The sequence below is a fragment of the Prionailurus bengalensis genome, chromosome B1 (genome assembly GCF_016509475.1).
Source record: "Prionailurus bengalensis isolate Pbe53 chromosome B1, Fcat_Pben_1.1_paternal_pri, whole genome shotgun sequence".
NCBI lineage: Eukaryota > Metazoa > Chordata > Mammalia > Carnivora > Felidae > Prionailurus > Prionailurus bengalensis.
The window spans coordinates 120,024,832-120,039,024 of record NC_057344.1 but is presented as its reverse complement, the minus strand read 5'-3'; the positions used below and the strand labels follow the sequence as shown (position 1 = coordinate 120,039,024).

At 34.3% G+C, this 14,193-nt stretch overlaps 1 protein-coding gene across 10 annotated transcripts in view; it reads right to left on the bottom strand.

Moving 5' to 3' along the window:
• Nucleotides 1-686: 686 nt before the first annotated feature.
• The window catches only part of UBE2D3 (ubiquitin conjugating enzyme E2 D3), a 29,750-nt gene continuing 16,243 nt past the window's right edge, over nt 687-14,193 (bottom strand). For 7 of the 10 annotated variants that reach the window (XM_043571559.1, XM_043571566.1, XM_043571548.1 and 4 more), the window contains exons 3-8: nt 14,093-14,156; nt 13,974-14,005; nt 7,421-7,498; nt 6,039-6,144; nt 4,171-4,264; nt 687-2,166 (exon numbers count right to left, since the gene is read on the bottom strand). In XM_043571559.1, the coding sequence (XP_043427494.1) occupies nt 2,121-2,166; nt 4,171-4,264; nt 6,039-6,144; nt 7,421-7,498; nt 13,974-14,005; nt 14,093-14,156 (420 nt within the window). In that variant the 3' untranslated portion in view covers nt 687-2,120. Of the gene's footprint in view, nt 2,167-3,701; nt 3,752-4,170; nt 4,265-6,038; nt 6,145-7,420; nt 7,499-13,973; nt 14,006-14,092; nt 14,157-14,193 lie in introns of all 10 variants that reach the window. The other 3 variants (XM_043571530.1, XM_043571538.1, XM_043571522.1) reach the window with 1 other exon arrangement.

Below are 14,193 nucleotides of genomic sequence, written 5' to 3'. Positions count from 1 at the left end.
GCTTATTCACGACGGGCTTTCAAGAAATAATATGCCTATTAAAGCTATTTTGAGTTATTGGAGAATCAGAAGTAATTATTTTGAAAAAAGAGCAAAAGAACAGAATCTCTTACCTTACGGAGCAGGTAGGTTACTAATTTTTCATTTGTAATTTGAATCCAAAATAGCATTAACAGTATGACATCTACCTTTAAGGAGTAATTTTTTTTAAGTAAAAGATGAAATGAAAAAAATTCACTCGTTGGAAAATTGTATAGCTGGGTTGATATTTCTCAATGAAATGTTTAAATTACAGAATTAACAAAGCCAGAACATCTTCGGAAGGCATGCATTTCACTTGCAGTTTAGAGAAAAATCTTAAGTCAATAAACCATGTCCAAACTACATATTAAAATGCTTATAAAAATCAAGCTTTAACATTTATTTTATATCTAGCTTTCCACATCTGTGTGCAGACAAGGAATAAGATTGCACATAAGTGTAAGCAGTGCAAAAATGTGGAAGTGGAGAAAAGTCACAGATGTGCTAAAAATCAAACACAAGATTTTAAGAAAGCAATGGACAAATCAAAACTAGGAAAAAAGTAAAAACTATAGCGTCAGGATTAGGAAGGGTGAAGAATGATAATGCCCTTGTTACTACAGAAGTTAAGTTAGTGGCACAGATAGCACTTGTCAAACAAAAAATAATCCAATAGCATTGACTTTTATTCATTCATGTTAAGTCACCTGAAATGATATCTGTTGCATTTAAATGCTCATTAATGTAAATGGCTGAACAAATCCATTTCAATGGATAGTCAATATCCCACATAGTTAAGTCACTTCAACACAGCCTCATGACAACTCCCACACCAGAACAGTACTTTATTTTGTAAATTTTGACCCATTATTACTCCCATGTTATGGTTTTTTCAGCTGTCAAGTGTACAAGGTGAAGAAAAAATTTAGTTAGATGGGGGTTGCACCTGGAAAATAAATTTCTTAAACTCCATATACACGTTTCAAAACTGCTGGGTCCCAAGTCCATCTATGAACTCCAGGGCTGCCAGTATCATGTGCAGCATACTAAAGCTACACTATCCGAATAGCTTATTAATTCTGCATAAATCAGGTCAATCAATGTGTCAACCTGTAACAGACTGTGCACTTTTAACTGAACATGGCAAAATATTCACTCTTTTGAACTTTACATCATTATTTGATGTCAAACAATGAAGCAAATCCCAACAGTATATACAAAAACAGCTTTGCATTTACAAAAGATTGTTTCCCATACTGATTAATTCAGGCAGCTAACTCATTGGTTTATGCAACTTTATTGAAGAAAAATAAATCAATTACTAGCAGAGCTATTAGTTGATCACTCATCCATTGACAACTTGCATCATTTATTCAGTGCTATATTAAACAGTGTATTGGAAGATAGATTAACTAATAGCTCCAAGCCTCCTAACAATTTAAATGAGAATTACAAAATGTTTGAGACCCTATTTTGGAATACAAAGGGTGTTTGACTTCCAATTTCCATTCTCTGTAGAACAAGAACAGGTCATTCCTTTATTGACATGCATAAAATACATCACATTTTCTGTTCTGCTGATGCTATAAATTCAATACCAATTCTCCAGCCACATCAGTTATGAGCATAAAGTATATCATGTAACCTCAAATCTCTAACAGTGGAAGGCTTAAAAAAGACTGGATGCTAGAATAATGCTGCTTCCTTTGATGTGACAACTGAGCATCCATCTCCCTCCCCCTCAGATGATTTCTTCAGCATGTTAGAGCAGTGAGGAATGGTTTTAGTCTCATAACCAAGTTAGAGTGAAGACATTGGCCACATAATACACATGCTCCATTTTTAAAAAAATTCAGAATCTTGGGCAACTGTTCTCTTGTAACTACTTTACAGTTTCTAAAAGCAGTTATTGTCCAAAGCTGGAAGAACTTAAGTCTTCTCAGATGAGCATGTGAATGAATGGAGGGAGGTAAACAAAAAATAAAATTAAAAAAGATGAGGTCTGAAAGGGGAGCAGCCGGATAAGAAAATCAAAAAAGGAACAGTAATTTAAAGTTTATTCCAGCTATAATGCAGGTTATTCTGACTTTAAGGTAGCATCACATGGCATACTTCTGAGTCCATTCCCGAGATATTCTGTTGTACCTGCAAATAAAGAAGATGTTACTTAAAAAGTTAAAGAATTCTTAATATTTGAAAGGAAAGATTTCTATTTTACCTCCAAACTCATCATGGAGTGATCTCTTATGGCTATGATTAGAATTAAGCCAACAAGGGAGAAATAGCATTGGTACTCAAAGCAATGTGGGAAATGGAAATCTTATGCTTCCACTAGAATGTTCCAATAGACTGAAAATATTTTCATAAACACAATAAGGTGGTATTGAGATTGGGGACGCTAAGAAAAAAAATAATCAAAGACCTTTTCTCTTCCCTACCAGTGAGTTAAATGTTCTATTAGAAAATCCTATAATTAGTATTCACTTCAACTAACTGTAACATTAAAAAAATTATTTTACAGATCATGGACTTATGTCAGAACGGCACACACAGTCTACAGAAATTTTCATCAAAGTTGGAACCAAACAATTTTATCTGAATCCTAGACTTTGAGAAATTGGTAATACCAGAAATTACATTTGAGATTTAAAGCACAGGGAGAAGATTAGACATTGGGGAAGGAGGTTCTGAAGAAAGGACTTTTCAAGAGAGGTGGGTGTGAGTGGCGTGTATGTGTTAATTGGAACATGTATGTGTTACTTTTAGAAAGTGTGACTGGAGCTAACAAGTCCCACTTGAGACTTAATGAGAATCTCCAGTAGTACAACTCGGGGGCATCTTTGTTTAAAAAGATCAACAGATAACTCACACACGAGCAAGGTTATTTATTACTGAGGATTATCATTCATATTGATAAATGCTATCAATTTCTTCCTGTATTACATCCATGCCATAAATTACTTACCAACAAAAAATACAGTGATAGCCTTAAGAAATGAATATAACATCAAAGGGCATAGGAGAACTTTTAGATTTCTATTTCCAGTTTGAACTTTATGCAATATTAACTAGCTTCATTTCAAACCAAGAACTAAACATGGTTCAACCACTTTTCTAAACTTTAGCATATAGAAGTTCTTTCTACCATTCATGGTTACCTCATTTAAGGACACCCTCTCAAAAAGCCAGCACTTTAAAACAAAGGTTTCATTTAGCATACAGGGAGCCACAAAGTATAGCTGATATTAATGCATGCTTGTCAGTAATGAACATTTAGTTTAGATGCTTGGAGGCTTTATTAAAAGTGTTTTCCCCTTATATTATGATCTCTTGGCCAAATTTTAATTAAATCACCACATTCCATAAAGTACTGGTAATAAAGGTTAAAATATACCAACTTTAAAATTTAAATACCATGGTAGTTTGAAAAAGATACTATTTAAACTTTCATTTCTTACTAGTGCTATATATAACTGCTTTGCCATGCAAATACTCTCAAGCAGTAATGACTATTGGGTATACTTTCACGCTAAACAGAGATCAAGCAGTTAAATGTACAGTTTTCAGAAAACTGTCACATCTGTTACCTTTGGTTAGTTAAGACAGTGCCTTTAAGCATGCAGCACTCAAGTGCTGGCAGTACCATGAATAAGCGCACCATAGAGTGCAGATCCTCTTACCCTACAACATAGCGTATTTCTCTGTCCACTCTCTTGCTAACCTATTGTACCTAATTGAACAAGTATACTTAGCATTAATCATAACATACAACAAAGTTATAATGGTGAAGTAGTACATAAGGTAATTCAAATATCTGAGGAATTTAGACCACATTTTTATAATAGTACCAGTTATTTGTTTCAAAAATGTAATTGGGACAAAGAAAAATCTTTCTTTCCAAAAACTTAATAAGTGACAAAGCATTGAACATGTTGGGAAATTAAAACGTTTTAGAGGGGGCTATTCATTGTCACATAAACTAAAACCTATTAAAAAAAAACTCACATTTCAAAAACTAGCTTTCTGCACATTTTAATTATTATCTTACCAGCAATAATCATCAAGTCTTCTTGGCATTGCCACAACTTACAGCAGAGTGTAAGCCTAACTCATTAAAAAAATAAAGTCACTTTTCTACTATATACTTACTTATCTCTGTCTGTTTTATAGATCCGTGCAATCTCTGGCACTAGGGGGTCATCTGGGTTTGGATCACATAGCAGTGAACAAATGGATAAAAGAACTGCAAGAAAAAAAAGTATTACCTAGCATTGGAAATTTAGATAAAAATGTATTTAGAAACACGTATTAAAAAAAAAAAAAACACACCCAATCCTCAAAAGATTTTTTATTAGTTTGTATCTTAAGGTCAATGAGACACAGCTTTACAGACATTTTGCTTCACAGGAGACAATAAGGAATGTCAAAAATAGAACTTTGTTGGCATCAAGTTTAGTACTGACTAGCTATGAAAAGAGTGCCAAACTCAGGAGTTCCAAGATACTCAAACAATGCGGTAGTAGTTTATTATCCTTTTCATAAAGTTAAGTGGCATTAGTAATAAACTGTGGAGTTCTTGGTACTTTGAGGGGGAAATCTATAAAGAATAATGTGGGGAACATTCGTGCAGTATTTTCAGCGGTTGGGCATAACAAAAAATCCATTCTCAGGGTGTCTAGCTAGCTCAGTCAGAGGAGCATGAGACCCATGATCTTGGGTTTGTGGAGTTCAAGCCCCATGTTGGAGGTAGCGTTTACTTATTAAATAAATATATATATATTAAAAGAAAGGGGGCACCTGGGTGGCTCAGTTGATTTAGCCTCCAACTTTGGTTCAGATCATGATCTCATGGTTTGTTGAGTTCGAGACCCACATTGGGCTCTATGCTGAGTGCTCAGAGCTTGGAGCCTGCTTCAGATTCTGTATCTCCCCCTCCCTCTCTGTCTCTCTCAAAAATAAACATTAAAGAAAACAAAAAGAATAAAAAAAAAGAAATCCATTCTCTTCCCTGCCCTTGGGGGAGTTTCACATAAACTCCCAACTGCTCCATTGTGTTTTGTCTCCTTGAACTTATAAACTAAGAGTACTGATTAAATAAATGCTGAGATCTCCATTACTTTTTTAATAAATGATTTTATTATATACATATATGTACATACACATATATTTTTAAGTAGGCTTCACGTCCAGCGGAGAGCCCAACGTGGGGCTTGAAATTACAACCCTGAGATTGAGAACTGAGCTGAGATCAAGAGTTGTGGACACTTAACCGACTGAGCCATCCAGGAGCCCTTGAAGATTTTATTTTTAAGCAATCCCTACACTCAACATGGGGCTTGAACTCACAACTCCAAGATCAAGAGTCATGCTCCACAGACTAAGCCAGCCACGCAGGCACCTCTCTATCTCTATTACTAAACGAGCCTTCACAACTTTAGTTCTTACTCTGACCTGTTCAATTCATGAACTTGGATGATACCAAGCATTACAGAGCATGTATCTAATTCATTTTGTATGCCTATTATGTGGCAGACACTGCAAAGTGTTATAAGGGATTTTCTTTCTTCTCCAAAACAGTGATTTTAGTCAAATAAAAGTCTGGGAGATGCTACACTACCTTTTTAGTAGATACAAATTCACTGCACAATCCTATCTGAAACAGTCTTAATTAGCAACATTAATAATAAACCTCATTTTTTATACCTTAAGGTATGCTAAGCCAACACCAATACACAAAGGTTACTACAGGGTACACTTCCTTCCCATTGAGTAGTCACTCTGTGGTAGGTGATTTCATTTGTGGGGGAGAAGTGACATAAAAACCACCACAGTCATTCAAAATGGAGAAAGATGGAGGAACTCCATCTCCATCTGGGATATTCTTGTGGAGACTGGACAACCTATTAGAGATGTCATATAATAGATCCCAACTGAAATTAGAAGACCAGAATTGATCTAGAGACCTTTCCAAGACTATGAATCTGAGCAGCTCAAGACTTTCTCTGAAAGTATTTTACCTTTAGAAATAGTTAAAGCAGGAGACCACTGTGATCTTAGAATATCGAGACAAATGCTGCCATTACTGTTAATATTTGGATGATAAATTCTTGTTGTAAATGCAACCTAAAATAAATTAAAAAAATTTTTTAGGTATCTTTTCCCCAAGTAAAAATAAGCATCCTAATCTGAAATAAAAGACTTTCATTTTTAGCAAGGCTTAAAATACTGTCCTGCTCGCTCTCTCTCTCTCTCTCTCTCTCTCTCTCTCTCACACACACACACACACACACACACACACACACACACACTTTCTCTCTCTCTCTCTCACACACACACACACACACACACACACACACACACACACACAATCAAATGGCTAAAACCTACTTTACATACACAGGACTAAAAATTACAGAAACTCATCTGATATTCTGATCAAGATCTTTCAGGGGATCCTTCTCTTTCATTAAAATAAAATGTACTCTTTGGGGCAAAAATTTTACTATCAATGATATGATGGGATATTCTGAAGGTTAACTTTCGCTCTACCATGTCATGAGTATCAAGAAGAACATTGTGAAGGCTAATTAACATTCATTAATAAATAAAGGAACTTCAGAATGTAAACCAAATTTGTAGACCAACTCATTTAAGGTATCAAGTTACAAAAAGTATGTGTTTTAGTGTGCGTTTCCATAGTACATAAAATAATTTTAAATATCACAAAAGTGTTTCATCTGAAGTAACTGTCATACTACACCTATAACATGACTGCAAAGATGGCTGAAGTGCCAACGTTCTGCTATTTTCTACAGGTATTCATATAGATTGGATTTATGTTAATTGCTCTGAAAAGACAAGGATCAAATGCTTTTAATAACTGTAAACCAGTCACCTTCGTGCATTAAGCAACTATAAGCTTTGATAGATTTATTGTTATATATGCAAACCCAAACCCCTAAAAGATATAGCCTGTCTAAGCCCTAACAAACATAGCCTAGGCTGCAGCAACATATGCAAATGAATACAAAGCTGAATACCTGAAGTCTACTACTTTACAGAGGTTAATAATCCAAACCTGTATGAGCACAATAAAGGGGGGAAAAAAACTTCCACATAATGTATCAGAGCTTTGCAACATTGGATAAACCCTTATCTCCATTTACAAAAGTTCAAATCCAGGTCTAGCTGCTCTTCTAACTAAAGATTAAGAGCATTCTGTATTATGTATTTAGCTTATGTATTAGCCTCAATATGTATTTAACCTAAATTATTCTTACTCCCTACATATACATGCCAATTACCTTGAATTACATTGAATCTTAATTTCTAAGAATACTCTATTCCTTTGAAATAAAACACTGATGTATACTAATGGATTTTGGGGATAAATACTTGCCTTAGGTGGTTTGAAGGGGTAGTCTGTAGGAAAATGAATTGTCAAAAAGAATACACCACCTTGATATGGGCTGTCATTCTGTGAAAAGAAAAATTTGCTTAACTCTGATATTTAAAATATTACTGCTAAATAATCCAGGTAACATTTCTATTTTCTAAATAAGCATTTAATATGGACCCAAATTACCCACTGTTTACACTGCAATAGAATCTAAACTATTCCACAATTTAGTTCATATTACTAGAAAATACACAATCAAAATTTACTATAGAACAATGAACCCTTATTTACTTAGATCCCATTTTACGTAGGTCACCAAAGAACCGAAAAATTACCCAGAAACTAAGTATTCTAGATGCCAACTTTCACAAAGGAAAAGTATACTTAGCAATAAGGTCTATAAAAGTATTATACATCAAACATGAATTTGAAAATAAGGTCTTATATTTATTTCTTCTAATGAAAACCATATATACAACACAGAAGGCTTTGTACTTCAACACACCACTCTGGCTACTGGCAAAGCAAAATGCTGAACTCACAACCCTGAGATTAAGAGTCACGTGCTCTTCTGACTGAGTCAGCCAGTAACCCCTCAAAAATCCTCATTTAAAAGCAAGGAAGTTTTTCTTCAAAAGCATACTAAAAACCCCACAGCAAACCAACACACAGCATTACAATATTTGGAAAACAATGTAGAATATTTGTTCTTCCACTTCAAAAGAAAACAAAATTTTAAGCTATCGCATCACTCTTCCTCCCTCGTTTTGATTATAATTTGAGTACGAAGGACTCTTAGTAAATACCTATTAGACAATGTTAGTATGAATTAATTTTTGGGAAACACTACTTGCTAGAATTTTACATTTAATTTAACCAGTATCAGGAAAAAGATATCATTGTTCCCATTTTATGGACAAATATAAAGGGACTTGAAGAAATAACTTAGGTGAATGGTATAGGATAGAACCAAGATTGAAACCCCAGGTCTTTTGAAGACTACCAACAATGGAACAGAAAGTGAGGACAAAAGACAGTGACTTAGTAAAAAACTTTAAGGTAAAAGTTAAGGAAAATATAAAACTGCTTCTAGATATGCTAAGAGCCGACCTGAAGATGTATTTCGAAGTTTATAGTGAGTTATTACCAACATCTATTTCTCTCCATTAGAAGAGTAGGTACATAGTGCTAATATAAGCCTTTTACTATGCTCATTCTGGATATCAGGCGAATAAAAACTTCTCCAGATCTGTCACTTTTATAGTGTTCATTTAATCCCCAGCCTGCTGTATAATAAACAATAGCTGAATTAATTTAACTCCCTTCTATAGATCAGGAATGTAGAAGGGACATTGAGAACAATTTCTTATCTTGATGGGCTAACAGTATGGTAAAGAGACATATAATGAAATGTTGCAGGTATTATGAAAAATGAATGGGATGTATCTGCGAGTTGAAGGAAAAATGTCAACTTACTGATGATAAATGAAGTTCAAAGAAACATACAACTAATAAAATTAAAAAAACTACAGTTTGAATCCTTTCGTAATGCCCAAGTCCTTTCTTTTCATATTGTTTACAAAATTTTAATTTGAAAAACTACAACTGCAAAGCAGCATTGTGAAGTATAGACAAAAATCAAAGCAAGGTACCAGAATACGATCTGAATTTACCAGATTAATGGATCTTTAACAGCTACATCAACTGGGAGTAGATGCTTCAAATGGCATACACTTTTATAAGACTAATACTGAAAATGCTTGTACAGTATACAGTTAACAATTTACGGTAATCCTAAACAGAATTCTAGGGGCACCTGAGTGGCTCAGTCGGTTAAGCATCTGACTCTTGATCTTGGCTCAGGTCATGATCTCAGTTTGTGAACTGAGCCCTGCACTGGGCTGAAAGTGTGGAACCTGCTTGGGATTCTCTTTCCTTCTTTCTCTGCCCCTCCCCTGTTCATGTTCTCACTCTCTCTCAAAATAAATTAAAAAAAAAAAAAAAAAAAAAACGAAAGAGAGAAAGAAAGAAAAAAAGAAAAAAAAGAAATTCTAAATTTTCATACAATCACAAGTGCTGTAACCTCACTGCTTCTGAATAAAGGCAACCTAATCATAAGATTTAAGCAAAACCAAATTTCACTTCACTTGTTCAAAAAAAAAAAAACTTATGGGATGAAAATATTTCAATGTTACAATTTAACACTACAACTCCATCAACTCAAAAAGGAAAAACTGGTAAAATCTTAAGATCCAGGGGTAACCCAACCAAACTATGCTATCTAAAGATTGAGGCTCTATATCAAAGTTACTATAAATAGAAAACAAACAGAAAAGATATTAAAACAGGAATATTTTGATTATAAACTGACCCAAATCCAGAATTTATACTTGATCTCTTTATAAACCTTCTACACCTTGGATTTACTCCAATTAGTTCAAGTGGCTTCTCTCAGTGATTGTATTCCTCCCCTAGGGCAATCATAAAGTGTTGGTATTCCCAAAGATCCATCTTCTGCTTCTATCTCCTGATCCACACTTATTCTGGTAACTCTGGAGTCCTTCTCTCTCTCTCTCTCTCTCTCTCTCTCTCTCTCTCTCTCTCTCTCTCTCTCTCTCTCTCTCTCTCTATTCAAATGCTCATGAATGTTTATTCTTGGATGTCTTGTGTCCAAAACTCAAACCACAAACCATCAGTGATCAAAGCAGTTATCAATCTTAAAGATCCTTAAATTCTCTTCAACTAGCTGCTTCTCCTTTAGGTCCATTGCCACCACTACCTTTGTTCCAGATCTCACATCTTTTTTCTACATTATGGTAATGGTTTACTACTGGTATTCCTGTCTTCACTCTGGCTTTTTCTTCTAATTTATCCCTCACCCTAATTCTGAAGTTGTCTTAAGACACAAGTTGCACCCCTGCTTGAAATCCAGCACAGATTTCAAGATAAAGTACAAACTCCTAAGCAAATAAAGTGCTTTATGAACTCATTCCCACTAATATAGCTGGTCTCATCTTCTACCTATTCTCCTAAATGTGCTCTTTACTGCACATAAAATGTTGCACATCTCCTTTTTCTATTATTTCTTTCTTTCTCTTCCTCGAAATATTCTTTGAAAAAAAAATTTTCTTTTATTAGAGAGACAGCATGTGCGAGCGGGTGGGGGGGAGAGGGGCAGAAGGAGAGAGAATGTTAGGCAGGCTCTACACACAGCGTTAGCCTGACACAAAGCTTGATCCCACGACCCTGGGATCATGACATAAGCCAAAAATCAAGAGTCAGATACTTAACAGACTGAGCCACCCAGGCGTTCCTACTTGAAATATTCTTATCTGCATCTGTATCTTTATCTCTAGGATCCTACCTATACTATAGAATCCATCTTAATCTTAAATGTCTTTAAAAAGATAATACAGCCTTTCCTTTAGTTCAATCCGCTTGTTGCCTTTCTTCTATACTTTCTGTACATTTACTATTATCCAACATATTTATAACTTACTTATATTTTCTACTTCCTCTACTCTTCCTCTGGACTACAAAGCTCCTTTTAAAAGGTCATGAAGGGAAGAGTTTTCATGTATCATTAACCTTTGCAGAAACTGACATAATACACTTAAAATAAGTTGAAAAATAACCTTTATGGACCAACGAGACAATACCTATGAACCAATTATTTGACTTCAGATGGTTTTTGTAGTTGATTCTGCTCAAGCTGCCAGAGATGACGTTATATTATTCAAATTTGGTACTTTCTTCCTTGGCTGTATCATAGATTAGGTGGAAGTTAGTGTGGTTCTCCAAATAATGTCAAACTTATCTTTCTCCCAGCTCCATTTCCAATTTGTAATCAAGTATATAAATACCAGAAATAAGTAAGGAGTTAATTTCTCCTAACTTTTCCAATTGTTAATGGGAATTGTCCTCAATATAGTACAAAAAACCCAGCCACCACCAAAGTTTAAGAACCACATAACCTGCAATGCTCTGTCATTTCTTTCAAAGGTTTAATTTTTATTAGTATTTGTGCTTCCAAAGTATCTTACCTTAAGAAAGAATAAGCCAGTTCAAATGGTTATTAGAAAGCATTTTGCCTCATAAATTTAATGATCAAGAACATTCCCAGACTGTAATACACTAAAACTGAATAGTTACTCTGCATCAAAACAAATTAGATGCTCCATTCCTTAGTCAGGAACCTTTAGTTATGTGGCACTGCCAATCACTTTACTGACCTAAGAAGTACTCCATAGCAATTTTGTTACCATTTATTCTTTCAGCAAATCTGCAAATATATGGATTGCTATACTACCAATGTCCCAATGTTTTAGCTCATTTATCTGCATGTCACACAGCTAAGCATAATAACAAAATAAAGCAATTATTTATCTAATCAAACTGTGATGTTGTATCACAAGGATGCAATCAAAAGCCAAAATAAGAACATGAGTTGTTTCATTGTTGACCCTATGGTAAAGCTAATTGCTAACTATTTCCAAGTTGACACCCAAAACCGGTGTTTACTAAAATACAGTTTCTGCAAATTTTGTTCATTAGGGAATATTTAAATAGTTCTGAAAATCAAGTATTTGTTTTTAAAAGTAGAAAACTGTCATTGATACAATTAACAAAGTTTTCTGAAAATAAAAGCAAATAAGTAAGCAGCTACAAAAAAAGGTCAGGATAAGCAATTTTCTCTTATTCTCTAAAAAATTACTGGCATAAACTACTCACTTATGCTTCACTCTGATTTACTCAAAGTATATTCCTCACCTTTTGGAAACAAAAGTTCAATAAACAGTGAAGTCTCAGAGTCCAGCAGAAAAATGTCACACTGGTGTCAAAGAGCTGGTTTCTATCATGCACACCATCCAATTAAGTCTTGAGATTACCAACTTTTTAGTGCTTTATTAATACTGACAACTAATTTTTATGAGACCATCTTAAAGCACCCTCTGGATCAAAGATGAGCTTTTACTTGGTAGAAATGGTAAGGCATTTTACTGAACACTCTGCTTTAAGAATTGGTGATCTATAATGACAAAATTCTAGAAACAGCAAATCCATGTGCCTACAGAATCTAGGGAGGCAAAATGGACAGGAGTGTGAGACACAAACCCCATATAAAAAAAGGAAGGTAGCTGCTAAACTCCATCCCCAGTTGCTACTGCTATGGAATGAGGGCCTCGTCAGGGTTTTAATATGAAGACTGTTAACTTCTAAACTGTTTTGTGGACCAAACTGGGTAAAAGCCAGACTAGTTAACTATGTTCACTTAAAATAAATAAACCACAATTTTGTTACAAAGTAAGTATTTTTAAAGCAAAATAAAATTTACAGTAGTAAGAATAGTCCTTGAGATAACTGGAAGTGAACAATTCTGACTGTTAATTTTTTTTTCCCTATTAGGATAATACAGATATGTTTCAGATTATTAAGATAAATATCCCCCCCTCTACCAACACCACCAAGTTTAACTTAAGTCACAGTCTCCCTACCTTTAGGTCGTAACATTTCACAATTACTCTAACTCAATCATCCCTGCTATGATTTCCCATAAAATTTCCTATCTTATACACTTGTTTTAATTGCCGGTCTCTCCCAGATTTTAAGTTCCCTAAAGAATGAGAAGTATTGTAGCTATCCTTAATGGCTGGCATACAGTGGGGGACCAGAGGGAGATGGAAAAAAAAAAAAATATTAAAGTTATCAAAATCAGAACTACGGAATAAAAACTTATTGATCTAACCCATCAACTGGCTAACTTTTCCAAGAGCATTTCTCCTTTTAGAATAATACCTATTTATTGACCGTTACCTCACCAAGTACATTATTGACATTTATGTTGAGATTAAACCACCAAAAAGGGGGGGAAGAAAGCAGATTAAGACATACATAGAATAGAAATCCTAAAGTGCCTTCCAAGTCAAAAAAAATATTAAGTATTGTGCAAGATACAGTCTTACCCCAGGTTGTTTTACTGCGCTCTAATTCTGTGAAATTCTTAGATGGTATCCATAATTCTGAATATTCAATTATCCAGCATATACAGTTTCTTATCTACCCAGGATAGAAAGGAATTTTGCTGTATTCAAAATATCACTTTCTACCTAAAAATATTCAAATTTTGTAAAAATCTAAAGTTCTATACAAACATCAAATACAATAAAAACTTAGATTTTTGGCAGCAAGAGGAATTAGGTCCATGGTAGAGCTAATAAATTAAATGGTCTATAAATAACAGGAAGCTCTTCAACAATGCTTTACATTACTACAAAAGAAAACTAGGATAAAGTGAAAAAAATATTTGATAGGTCATAGAGATGCTAGACTCTAGAACCCGAATACACATATTCGGGACATGTGTACACATATAATATATGTAAACAAGTGACTAATTCATTAAATTTTTAGGGCTTTCAAAAGCTGTACAACTATGGCAGTTCCAAAACGGCATTACAAGGTTAATAAAATAAATATGAGACTAAGTTAAATATAACTAGGTCAATGTTGAATTTTTAATTAAAAGCAACAATTTTTAATTCTTAATACTTACAGGTCCCATAATTGTGGCTTGCCAATGAAACACTAGGGAAAAACAAAACAAAACTGTTATCTAAAAATGTACAAGCTTTTTTGAAATTAGCCATTCAAATCAACTTCAGAGTTACTTACTGTCATCCCCAACTGGACCTGCAGAACATTGTGCTGGAGGGTCACGGGCCAAATCACTAAGTTCCTACACCAAAACAGAAAATGATGGGTCATATAACCAT